Source organism: Malaclemys terrapin, chromosome 10 (assembly GCF_027887155.1).
Source record: "Malaclemys terrapin pileata isolate rMalTer1 chromosome 10, rMalTer1.hap1, whole genome shotgun sequence".
In the NCBI taxonomy this organism is placed as follows: Eukaryota; Metazoa; Chordata; order Testudines; family Emydidae; genus Malaclemys; species Malaclemys terrapin.
The window spans coordinates 20398268-20410838 of NC_071514.1; the positions used below are offsets into that span (position 1 = coordinate 20398268).

General features: G+C 43.4%; 1 protein-coding gene and 1 long non-coding RNA gene across 4 annotated transcripts in view; one reads left to right on the forward strand and one right to left on the reverse strand.

Moving 5' to 3' along the window:
- Window positions 1-4987: 4987 nt before the first annotated feature.
- LOC128844571 (uncharacterized) lies at window positions 4988-11450 on the reverse strand. Of its 3 annotated transcripts, none has more exons than XR_008446502.1 (5): window positions 11273-11450; window positions 8435-8497; window positions 7766-7803; window positions 7457-7546; window positions 4988-6281 (listed from the first exon to the last, which is right to left on the reverse strand). It is a non-coding gene; the product is annotated as an uncharacterized LOC128844571 (long non-coding RNA). The 3 variants fall into 3 exon arrangements; XR_008446500.1 differs by having other exon boundaries at window positions 7766-7995; XR_008446501.1 differs by lacking the exon at window positions 11273-11450 and adding an exon at window positions 10566-11243 and having other exon boundaries at window positions 7766-7995.
- A 262-nt stretch (window positions 11451-11712) lies between these two features.
- The window catches only part of FBN1 (fibrillin 1), a 213232-nt gene continuing 212373 nt past the window's right edge, over window positions 11713-12571 (forward strand). The window contains exons 1-2 of the mRNA XM_054041544.1: window positions 11713-11926; window positions 12198-12483. Of these exons, the coding sequence (XP_053897519.1) occupies window positions 12308-12483 (176 nt within the window). The 5' untranslated portion in view covers window positions 11713-11926; window positions 12198-12307. The remainder of the gene's footprint in view (window positions 11927-12197; window positions 12484-12571) is intronic.

The following is a 12571-nucleotide window of genomic DNA, read 5'->3' on the forward strand; positions in this document are numbered from 1 at the left end:
TTCGTTGGCCAAAGAGTACCCCACTTCTGTGCTAGGACATCTCTAATTCTCCAGAATGCACTAGCCTCAATCTGATGTCATTTTCAGGAGCACCTCGGCTGTAAGATAAAAGGGCTGTGTAGGGTAAGGTACTCCATAATGAAGATAGGGGATGATCCAAAGCCCATTGAAGTCCATGGAAAGACTTTCATTGACCTTAGTGATCTTTGTATTAGGCCCTTAATGCCCAGTGAATCCTTTCACAGCCACCGAAGAGTGGGAAATTCTGCTATCTCTACATTTTATTGTAATCTGAGTGCAGATTGCAGCCTCTCAATGTTCCTCGCAACTTGAAGGGGCACCCACCGATTCAATTTATTTATAATCTCCACCTTTCCATCAATAAATTAGGCTTCCTTTTCCTGATGGCTTTACTCCTGAGGGACAGGAGTGGGAAAAGTCTGCTGTGCTATATATTCAAAAATGTTTTTCCCTTTCAGGCATCTCCTGCCCATGAGTATTTTTCCTTGGCTCTCCCTTGTGGGTGTCGGATGACACTTCCTCTGTTGACTGTGTGCCTGCTCAACCTCTGTTCTTAGTCGTCTGAAGTAATGTGGTATTTTTTTTGGTATGGACAAGAGTTCACGAAGTTAAAAACTGTTTCAATACTTTTATTTACAATTCGTGAAGTGTCAGTCTATGAGATTTAAAAAAAAATCAATACAAATGTAACTTCCCCCTGTGATGGGGTGCCCACCCTACACAAGGCTGGAAGGGGTAAACTAGACCAATTTACCTATAGGCTGGACCTGGAGGAAAGTCAGGGAGTGCTAAGGCTTAATTTGCTGATGAAGTCCACCTGGGGGAGGAGCTGGGCTGGGCTTATAAAGCAACAGGAAGGGGGCTGCAGGAAGTAGGGTACGGTCACTCCAGGGAAAAGGGAGGTGTGTTTGGAAGCTACAGAGACAGGTAGCCTACAGTTATTCCCAGGGAGGAGGGCATTTGGGCTGGCAAACCCAGAGGAGCGGGGGGAGAGCCAGAAGGTACAGAAGACTCTCAGGGAAAGGCAGCCAAGTTCAGAAGGGAATAGAACTTGGCTGCTGACTAGAGGCTCCCTGAGTTGGAGCTTGGAATAGAGGATGGGCCCAGGTTCCCCTACTGAGGGAGTGGCACTTGGGGCAGTGAATGGGAAGACTGCCCAAGATTGCTGCTGAAAGACTGATATTCTGGAAGGGGAAAACATATATAGTAACCTGGCCAGAGGGACAAGTCATGAAGAGCAAGCAGCAGCTCCTGGAGTGAGTGAGGAGTTGCAGATCAAGAGAGAGAGTGACAGAGAGACAAGGTGCAATCGCAGGAAGGGGTGTTGGCTTCACAGAGCTAATCCCCCGAGCAGCCAGGAGGAAGTGTCATTCCCTCCCTCCCTCCCCCCCCCCCAACTAATATGAACACCAGACCTCTAGTGCTGGTGGTAATTTTCAATTAAAAATTTGTTTGTAAATCCAGTGTCCCCCAGACTGGAAGCGTTTGCATGTTAGAATTGTTTTTCCCCATTCAAACTACAATCTCTGAGTAATTTGCATCACAAATGTGTTATCAACAGTGAAAAATCTTGATATCAGCAATATGTTAAGTAGAAATTAGTGTACAAACCATGTTACCCTAAAAAATATCCCCTGTAAACCTAGATATTCTAGTATATTTCTAATTCATCTCAAATCTGCATGTAGCAAAAACATGTGCTTTATCTCTCACTACTAACTGTTTCAGGATCAGTATTTGGAGCCCAATCCCTTTTGCCTTACCAATTTACTTCAATAAGCCTACTTGTGCAAGTAATATAATGTTTCAGTCCTGACTCCAATTGTTATTTCCTCTCTTTCTTTCCTGTGTGCAACTGCAGTATTTTCATGATCAGCGTATCCACACCTTTCATGCCAGTATTCTCAGTATTTTGAGCCCTGCACCCCACAATGTAAGGATGCAGAATACTAAAATATATGTATTGTATAATAAAGCTAGAACATGTTTTCTAGCACTCTGCAAAGAGTTCTTATAATCTCCAGTGCCGTTTGAGGCAATTAATGATTTCTGAGGACTGGCTAATGCCAAATCTGGATCTGATGAAAACCCCTTAATGAGAATCACCACTTGGCTATTTTAACTCGAAAATCAGCAGTTAAGGCAGACGTGGAAAAATAATCCCCAAAGGGGTTTACACCCAGTAGAAGGTGACGGACTCCAAATCAGATTGTCTCACTTAGTTTAATCCAGTATCTAGAAAACCTGAGGAAATGAGGTCATACTTTGGAAACTGTTACTGAATAAGTGAAAGTGCAGACTCAGGCAGACCAGAGCTGTAGTGAACTATTCATCAGAGCTTTGAACTGTCTGGAGACTGACCACGGCCATGCACGAGTGCCATTGCCAAAGCCATGGCACTGATGCTTCTCATGTGAAAGGTTGGGCAGAGAAAGCACGATGTGTTCAGGGTCTAATCGCAGGTCTCTGTTAGCCATGTTGTTGTTTAGACTATGTCAGTGGGGAAACTCCCATTGAACTGCAACATCTCATTGCCAGAGGAATGCTGGGATAGAATATCTCAGCAGAGACGCCCAATCCCACTGCTGACACAATGTTGTAAGGAATGTAGGGCCTGATCCTACAGTCATTACTCAGGTCAGGGAGGAGTTTTGCATGAGGGAGAGCTGCAGGAACACACTAGTAGATGCCGACTTTCAGCAATTTGGAATGTAAACATTGTAGCTGAAAAGGAAGCTGCATCCATTTTGCTCAGCACTTCAGTCTGAAAGCTCACCCAGTGATAGGTATGGCAATTTACTTTTGCTTTTGAACCTAGTGATGGTTGTCATTATGCACAATGTCATTTGCGACAGCAAAGGAGTCCAAAGTAAGACCCTCCCAGTCATCTATTATTTGGCTTCAGCATTGGCTTAAATTCAGTGGGCTGATCTGCAGACTTTACTCAGCCAGTATTCCCATTTCAGTCCATAGGAGTTATGCTTGAGTGGTGACTGGAGGCCCAGGAAGAACATGCCATGAACATTTTTTTTTTTATGTTTTACATAGTTCTCAAACCTGCATTTAATTTTTTTACATCTAAATCAAAGAAACAGAATTTCTCTTGCAACCACTGGCTTATCTACATACCTATATAATGGTAGATACGTTTCCTTAAGTACATTACACTGTATTGGAAATATGTTAAGCCACCGTCAAAGGTTGGACATTGCCTTTCAAAGCCTTCCCCTGCAGCCCTGCTAGGAGAGACTTTTATTTTTATTTAGTTGTATGACATTTGACATCAGTCATGCAGAAAATTAGGTCAAACGCCACCTTCCCTGGGGGCCAGAAGTATCAGAAAAGCCCCAGTAGCTGGTGGTTTTCTGACTCATTAATACTCTTTTGCATAGGGGCCCTCATGAATAACTATGTTGGTGTTAATAGGGGCTTGGATTACATCTCCATCCACTAAAACATGATAATCTCATTCCCCTTTTCTCAGGAGGGTGAAGATTAATTGTAAAATTGACCTATCTTAGAAAAAGGAAAAAACACTAAAGTGTTAATGGACAACCCCTAAAAATAACAAAAACGTAGAGAAAGGTGTTTCAATTTGGGCATCTCTTTTTTTTTCCTGTTGCTTTTCTTTGTCATCCTGACTTATGAAGCCAGGTGTATTAGAGGACCAAGCACATCTGTTTCCTTCTTGCCCAAATTGTCTCCTGTTTTCAGTGTGGAGCCATCAGACTCTCAATTCTGTAAATCTAAAGGCTTGTTTTGTTGGAAGGGATACTAGACTACAAATCCTGCAAGCATTTCACCTTCCACAGGAAGTAATAGCAGAGGAGAGAGATTTTTTTAAGCCTGTACAAAGTGTAACAGCTCCATGGTCAGCCAGGATTTTGCGGTTACAAGCTGGAATAGAACTAGGGGCCTGTGTGTGCTTTTGGATAAGGACCAGAAAGTGTGAACTAGAGGATAATCTTCTTTAGTTTTTGCTGTATTACAGTGGGGTGCACAGCACACCCCTTAACAGGTTTGACATTGTGTCATTTCATCCTCCTTCATCTTTACCAACTCAGCTGAGAGATGAAAACTTCAAACCAAAATGAAAACTCAGAAAAAAACCATAAGCAAAGATTAAATAGAAATCTGTGGCCCCAGAGCCATGTCTCTGAGGAGTTGTCCCTGAAACTCATCCATAACATATCTTCTTGTGTCTAGTTATTACAGATGATCTGATCATACACTGTCAGGAAAAAGGGTGGTTTATTGGTGAGTTTCAAAATTCGCTCTGGCTTTTGTAGGTTTAAACCAGCCACTTGATCTAACTTTACATTCAGGCAAAACCTGTATTATTACTATTTGTGCTTCTAGAATACTTACATTTAAAAAAAAATCTTTCCCACACTATTTGTTTTCATTGGCATAATCAAGGTTTCCTTGACTAACAAAGAAATATGTAGCCAATTGAACTAAGATATCCAGACCTTTTCAAAAGCATGAACATATTATTTCTCTTCATGTCGGTTGAAACAGATTAACAAAATTTACAGATCTAAATATTCACTTACTACGGAAGTTCAGGTAGTTGCATTTAAAAAAAAATACAGCTAGCTAGCTAGAGACTAGTACTTAATTCTGTCCTATTAGATTGTTTCTTTGTTTATCACAAATAAAAAACATTTCAGTATAAAGTGTGAACATTTTTTAAATCAATATTTGGCTCTACAGAGATTTTTTTTTTTTATGCTGGAACAAAATCAACTGTCTGAGCAGTAAAAGTTCAAATAGAGGGAAAGACAGTGCAAAGAGACTAAGCACTTCTGAACCACCAATATTCCAAACCAAAAGTCTGTTATGTGTCTTCATGAGACGTGTGCAGCAGGGTAAACTGGGGTATTTGTCTGGAGGTAAGCTATATACAGTGAGCATTGATGAGCAATTTAATTGTCTTTTAGGCAAATTATGAGACCATCCTAGATTTACAGGTCCACTCCAAGAGAGTTTAATATCCAAAAAAACAGAATAATTACCAATGAGAATCCTAAAGACAAATTCCTGTTAATATACACTATAGAACACAATTATAGATGGGTTTTTTAAGTTAACTACATAGCAGTCTGAGCAAAAGAATCTGTCAGACTTAGCCAGTGTAAGTGAAAAGAAAAAAAAAATCAGCAAGTCAGTTCCAGACACCCAGACTCCTAACAGAACTAAAATGGAATTACAATTGTGTTTACTTGGAGAGGTAGCTTGGTACAACTGGCAGGGAGAAATGATTTTATTATTATTTTAATAACTCAGCCACTTTATAAAATGAACTGAACCATTTATGTATAACTGTTGATTTGTGCTATGGTAGAGGTTAGAGGCCCCAGCAGTATTGTGTTAGGCACTGTACAAACATACAGCAAAGAGATGGTCCCTGCTTCAGAGAGTTTACAATCTAAGTAGTAGTGGAGAACAAGCAGACACTAAGGAAATTATGCTGATGAGCAAAGAGATGCCTCCAAAGCAGGGGGTGGTGGCTGTGAGCGTGTCTTTTATTAAAGATGCAGTCCTGACCTTTGCAAAAATAATTTCCACTCTTAGGTTTATATCGGATCTATCACTCTTACTGTTTTCCTAGATGCCAGAGGCAGCACACGTCTCCCCCACCCCAAACCTATGACTGACCCAATCAGCTGCCACTGTTCCTTCTTACTGTGGACCCTGCCACCATAACCCACACCACAGTTACCTGCAATGCACTCTACTTGGGGTTACTCTTAAAATCATCTGGAACATTTTCTTGAGGGAAGTAAGTTGTCATGCGCATGCAATACTGGTGTTACCAAACCTGTTGTGATTAATGGTTTATTTCTGGGTGCAGTTCAAGGTGTTGGTTATGGTCTAAAAAATCCTCAAAGGTCTGGATCTCTGTTATCCAAGAGATCAGGTCTTCCCTGTGGCCTGTCCCGGTAGCAGAGAGATGCTGGATGATTCCTGCTGTCTGTTCTTGGAGTGAAATACTTCTGAATGGATGACAGGGCATCATAGTTGGAAAGCTTAGGAACCTCTTCCTTCTAGATGTGTTCTAGAGTCCAGGTTTGGTAAGCTTCATGTGGCTGTGCCAGAATTATCCATTTTGTAGATCTCTGGTTGCTAGTAAGGATCAATCAATTTAGTAGCATAGAAAAGAAGTTCTGTTAAGTCTTTTGATTTGGAGAAGATACTAGTTATTGGTTGGCTTTTTTTAAAGGATCTAAAATGCCCAGATAGATGCCATTATAAATCTGTAAACAAATCAAATAAATATTCCCCTTTAGTATGTATAAGCTGATGGTCTTTAAAAATGCCATACACCAAATATTGACCTCCATATTTCCCAATATTAATTGATGGGTAGCTTATGTGTCATGTAACATTACCTCATTTACTGTAATCTACATTTCTCTAACCATGCAAGATACCAAATAAGACATCATAAATGTCTCATCAGAGAGCAGTAATCAGATTCTAATTAACCTGTTATGCAGGCTAGATAACTTTTCAGAAGCTGAACCTGGAGCATGAAAATCATAAGAGAAAATCTGAGTCCAAATGAATGTTTATAAGTGCCTCATTAAGGTAATAGTTTTACCTTTGTGTTTACTTGTGAATACACGTTTGTGTCTTTTTCATTATAAACTTCATTTTCTAACAGCAGTTTTTGCAACAATATAGTTTAAAAGCACTCTGCTTCCAGAGTCACTTTGGTAAATGTGTAGATTTCACTATACAGAGAGCAAGACCAAAGTAAGGGAACCAAAGATGACGGCCCCATTACACACATTTGATCTGTATTCTTCTGTAGTAGCAAGAACTCTGCTACTGCACCACCACCCCCACCCCCATCTAAACTTTCCTTTTTAAAATAAGTTTGTCATTACAAAAGGAGTGCAAAATCCCTTGCACTGCGCTGTCTCTTCACTTGAGCAGTTACATATATATATTTCTGTTTCACAGGATAGTGTTGGGTGGGGGAGGGAATCTGAACAAACAGCTTTGAAGAAATTACTTTCCTTTTTATCCCCAGAATGGGTTCAGTATGAGTGGCATCAATGCCAGCTTTCTCCCCACTGCCTCATGAGTGTGCTGAAAACTAAACTAGCATTTCTAGAAGTGTAAATGTTTTTCAGCCTCCATGCTATTCATTCCTTGGAAGGACTCTCTTCTGAAAGTGCCAACAAGGTACAAATTGGTGACTTGATCCTTATTGTACATAAACAACTTCTTTCACACAGCCATGAATGGTAGTGATAAGTTTTGGGTCACTACCAACCTGGGCCAGAATCAGACCCATGATCTACAATAAAGTGCAGTGCTCTGTATCCCATTGCCCAGCCTGCCAGTCATAATATTTATCAATGTATATCTGTATTTTACCTGTCCATTGGGACTTCACACCCTTCCTGTAAATCCAGCCTACCTTGTCAGTACATCCTTCTTTTTTTGGTTGGTACCCTCTTGGGAGATCTGAATTGCAAGGTGTAAGGGATTTATTAAATATCAAAATGATCTGGAAGAAAACATAAAATCACCACCGATAAAGTTTGCAGATGACACAAATTTGGAAGGGTGAGGAGGGGAGTTGGTGGTAAATAATGACAAGGACCAAGTGACTGATTCAGAGCAATTGGATCACTTAGTAAACTGGGTGCAAGCAAACAATGCATGTTTTAATATGGCTAAATGTAAATATAAACATTTAGGAACAAATAACGTAGGCCATACTTACAGGATGGGGGACTCTATCCAGGGAAGCAGGCAGTGACTCTGAAAAAGATTTGAGGGTTGTGGTGGATAATCTTCTGAACATGAGCTCCCAGTGTGATGCCAGCCAAAAGCGCTAATGCAATCCTGGGGTGCATGAACAGGGGAATCTCAAGTAGGAGCAGAGAGGTTATTTTACCTCTATTTTTGGCACTTGGGTGACTGCCACTGGAATACTGTTCCTAGTTCCAGTGCCTACAATTCAAAAGGGTGTTGATAAATTGGAGGGATTCAGGGAAGAGCCACAAAAATAATTGAGCTCTGTTAGCTTATCCAAGAGAAGGTTAAGGCATGTTTTGATTACTGTCTACAAGTATTTACAAGGGGAACAAATATTTAATAATGGACTCTTCTTTCTAGCAAAGAAAGATGAAACACAATCCAATGGCTAAAAGTTGAAGCTAGACAAATTCAGTCTGGAAATAATGCCTAAATTTTTAATGGTGAAAGTAACCATTACAAGCATTGTGGTAGATTCTCCATCACTAACAAATGTTAAAGATTGGACGTTTGTCCAAAAGATATGCTCCAGGAATTATTTTTGTGGAGTTGTAAGGGGGCCAGACTAGATGATCACAATTGTCCCTTCTGGCCTTGGAATCTATGGTTCTATGAATCTATGAAAAATGTTTACCTTTTGGAATATGGTCGCTTCTGTGTGCTTGTTGGTCCAGTTCCTGTTAACTGATTAGTTATGCTAGAATGGTGAAAATGAAATTAGTGGGGGTACAAATATAAAGTTAATTGATCCCCTTAATAAAATTCTATCAAAATAATTGATTGGAATGCAGTTTCTATTGAGTAAGCAAAAGATACTGTATTTGTTTGGATGGCTTAAAACAAAATGGTCCCACATACTTTATTTAAAAGGATAAACTGTGTTTAATAAAATATAAAGAACTGCTGTAAAAAGAGATTTCAGCTCCTTATAGTCATTTCAAGTGATGTCCATTATGTTTTTTTTCCTACATTAGATTAGAGTTGTAAGCACAGTATGTAAGATATGCAGTATGTAACCATACAGAGTTTTGCATTATTCTAATAATGTACTTATGGCACCAGATGTAGCATGCATTTACCTAATGCATACTTTGTGCAGGGTGGCATACGTGAGGGTGGTTAGCTACTTGCTGTAAGGTTGTACATTGTCCAAAATCAAACAGGTCAGTACTGTAATTAAGCTATCCTATATATCAGAACTTCTATACTTACAAAACACAACTGAAAGCAAAGCCTTTGGAAGACCATTTTTAAAATGTAGGACCATTTACAATGGAATAGCTGGTTGAAACTGACAACCTGGAATATTTTCAGGTTTGAAAATCTAACGTGTCTGTCAAAATACTTATTAGCAAGGAGATAAATATATTCATATTTATTGTCTTCACACTCAGGGCTTGTCTACACTACAGGGGAAATTCGATCTAAGCTATGCAATTTGAGTTATGTGAATAGCGTAACTCAAATGGACATAGCTTAGATCTACTTACTGTGGGGTCCATGCTACATGCTGTCAACAGGAGACGCTCTCCCGTCGACTCCCGCTACTCTTCTTGATCCTGTGGAGTGCAGGAGTTGAGGGGAGAGCAATCTGCGGTCGATTTAGCGGGTCTTCACTAGACCCATTAAATTGACCGCCGATGCATCCATCGTTGCTTGTCGATTCCCTGGTAAGTGTAGAAAAGCCCTAAGATGCTTGTGTGCTTTCAGTTGTGTTTTGTAAGTACAGAAGTTTTGATATCTAGGATAGCTTAATTACAGTACTGACCTGTTTGATTATGGACAATGAAATGAACCCCAAAAAGCATAAATCGAGGCTCCAGTGGATTAGGGAGGGGGAGTGAGATTACGTTTTGTTTTGCAAGGTGATTTACAAAAATTGAAGTAATAAAAGTAACTACAGGAGCATGAATGGACACTATAGACCTTACCAACCAGAGACCTGGCTACAAAAGTGCTACGCAGCCAGAGCTATTAAAATTAAAGGGGAGACTGACTTCTGTTACTCTTTTAGGCCCTGATCTAAAGTTCACTGAAGTCAATGGAAGTCTTTCTGTTCCCTACGGCTGGCTCTAGATCGGGTCTATCAGGTGCAAGTTGTTAACATCCACACTTTCTATCAAAAGGATATAATTCCATTTTTAGAACATCAGTGGGAGCTGTGCATCATATTATAAACATAAGCAGCTACTTGAGAAGTGAGTTCCTAGAGGATTCTTACTCCTCTTAGAATGCAGCAGAACGTGTGTAGATCTTCTTTCTCATTTTAGTGATTTTTCCTAAATCACTCCCGTTTTAGGCAGTTTGATTTGGTTAGTGGTATGGTTCTCTGTGCCACACATCATCATAGCATAAGATTATTTACGTTGTATAATGATCTGATCTCCTTGTCTCTGGATTTCCCACTGCATTCTATCTTCTTTGTACCTATCTTTTAGTGCATAAGCTCCCATGAGCAGCAATTCTAGTTCTGCACCAAACCTGACATCCAGGGCTGAACAAGTACATACTGTAAAGCAGGCAACTAGAAATGCAAAGCACTAAAAATTAATCACACAGGCACCAGGCTTCTCCATTTTACAAGGAAAGATTGCTTAAAAATCAGCCGCGACTTAATTTGTTGCTTGTGGGCTGAAAAGAATAATTTTATCAAGGCCAAGATTGTGCCACTTCCAAGTCTGGAAGAATGTGATATTGACTTTCCACAAAGGAAAAGCTTCTAGTTGTTGGCTTTACTGTTCTATTTATTAATTTTTTAATCTTACTATCTGCTGCAGTTTTGGTCTCCTGGTTTGCCTTGTACTTCTGCACTTGGACTTGTGTATCTTCCAGTCAATAGTGAACTCTTTATTCATTATTCGGTAACCTCCAAGGTAAAGTCAACATCTCTGCTGTTTCCCTTATAAGGGAAACATAAATACCATTATGCTTTTAAGCCACTAACAGAGACTTAACCTGCTGCACCTCCAGGATACATGATTTCAGACAGAGGCTGAGGAATCCCCCTCTTTCAGTCTTGTTTTCTCCTAGCCACTATGTCAAGCCCTGGGGTGAAGCAGCACCACTGTCCCCACCCGCAGTTTTATAAATTGCTTTGCTGATCAGTCTAACCTTAAACTGATACAACCCAGCAAGAAAGTGATTTGGACACTTCTGAGTCCCAGTACCCGCCTGGGACCAGCCCCCATGACCTGATGGTACATTATCAGGCTGGAGCTTGGCTAAACAGGCAAGTCCTCTCCTCCTCATGCAGTTGTACTCAGGCCCGGTTAGGTACTGCAAGAACCTGATGCTTTCTCCAGGGCGTGGGGCCACCTAAGACACCTAACCCTGCAGGCCGGGTATCCCTCTCCGCCCTCAGGGCAGAGGGAAGAGCATCTGGGTCCTTCTGGCTTTTGGTCCTCTCTTTCCAGCGCGGAGGGAGGCTGGGGCTAGGAGCTGCTGCTGGCCTCGGCCCACAGGGCATCCCCACCTTCCCTGCGGCTCCCTGGCTGCCCGCAGGCGTTCTTGGCGCAGGTGCCGCCCGCCCTCACGGGAGAGGTTCAGCTGCCGTCTAGGCTCCGGAGCCTGGCACCAAAGCGCGCCCCAGGAACCCGAGCAGCCGGGGGCGCGGCGCGGCGCCCGGGGCCGCCCCAGCCCGGCAGCTCCGCGGCCGGTCTCAGGAGCCGGGGTGGGGAGTGGGGAGGGGAGGCTGGCTGACCTGCCTCTCGCGAGACACAGCTGCGCGGACGGTACTTGAAGAGGAGGGGAGAAGGGAAGGAGGGGGCCGCCGGAGCAGCGGTGGGTGCAGCGGCCGCGGCTGGAACAGCAGCGGGAACAGCGGCGGCAGCAGCAGCCTCCGCAGAAGCAGCGGCTCCAGTGGGTGAAGGCAGCGGGTGGTTTTTTTTTTTCGGGTTGTGTTGCGGCTGGGCACGGGTGTCAGCGCCCGCCCCGTGCATGGCTCGCCCGGGCTGCCCCCAGCCTGACACCTCTCTCCTGCCGCCTTAGCCTCCCGGTTGTTGTGGTGCTGCTTTGCAAAGCCTGGCCAGTTCCATGCTTTGGAGACAGTCCCAGCCTCAGCAGCTGCAGCCGCCGCTCGGTGCGCTGGGCGGGCTGGGCAGCCCTTGCTGATGCTGTCGGAGGGAAGGTACGGGAACGGGAGCGATGGGGAGCCGCGGCAGCCGCCGTCGGAGAAGCCAGCCGGGAGTGAGGGGGGGCTATGCCGGGCTGCAGGCTGGGCGCCTGGGGAAGAGACAGGCTGCGCAGTGGCCGGGCTCCGGGCAAGGGCGAGCGGAGGAGCTGCGCATTGCGCGCCGTGGCGGCTCGCTCGGGCAGCTGGGGATGGGGGTGGTGTGGGGAATGGCTGAGGTCTCGCTCCGTGTCACTGAAAACCCTTCTCCTCCCCTCCCCTCTTGCAGCTGATCGGGAGTCGGTCGGCTGGGACCTGCGGATTTAGGCGGCTGGGGAGGAAGGAGAAGCCACTTGCAGCGCTCCGAGCCCAGGCGAGCCGGAGAAGGGAGGCGGCGCGATGTGGCTGGGTAGGCTGCTGAAGTTCGCCCTGGGATTTACAGTGATTTTATCTTCCTATACGAGCGAAGGTGCTGAAGGGAATTTGGAGGCTGATAACGTGAAGGAAACCAGAGCCAGCAGAGCCAAGAGGAGAGGACAAGGCGGAGGCGGAGGAGGACACGATGCGCTCAAAGGGTAATTGGATGGGGGGGAGGGACCACGGGGTGTTTGTACATAACAGAACCTGCTGCACCTTAAGGCTACAAGGGCAATTGCTGTGAAG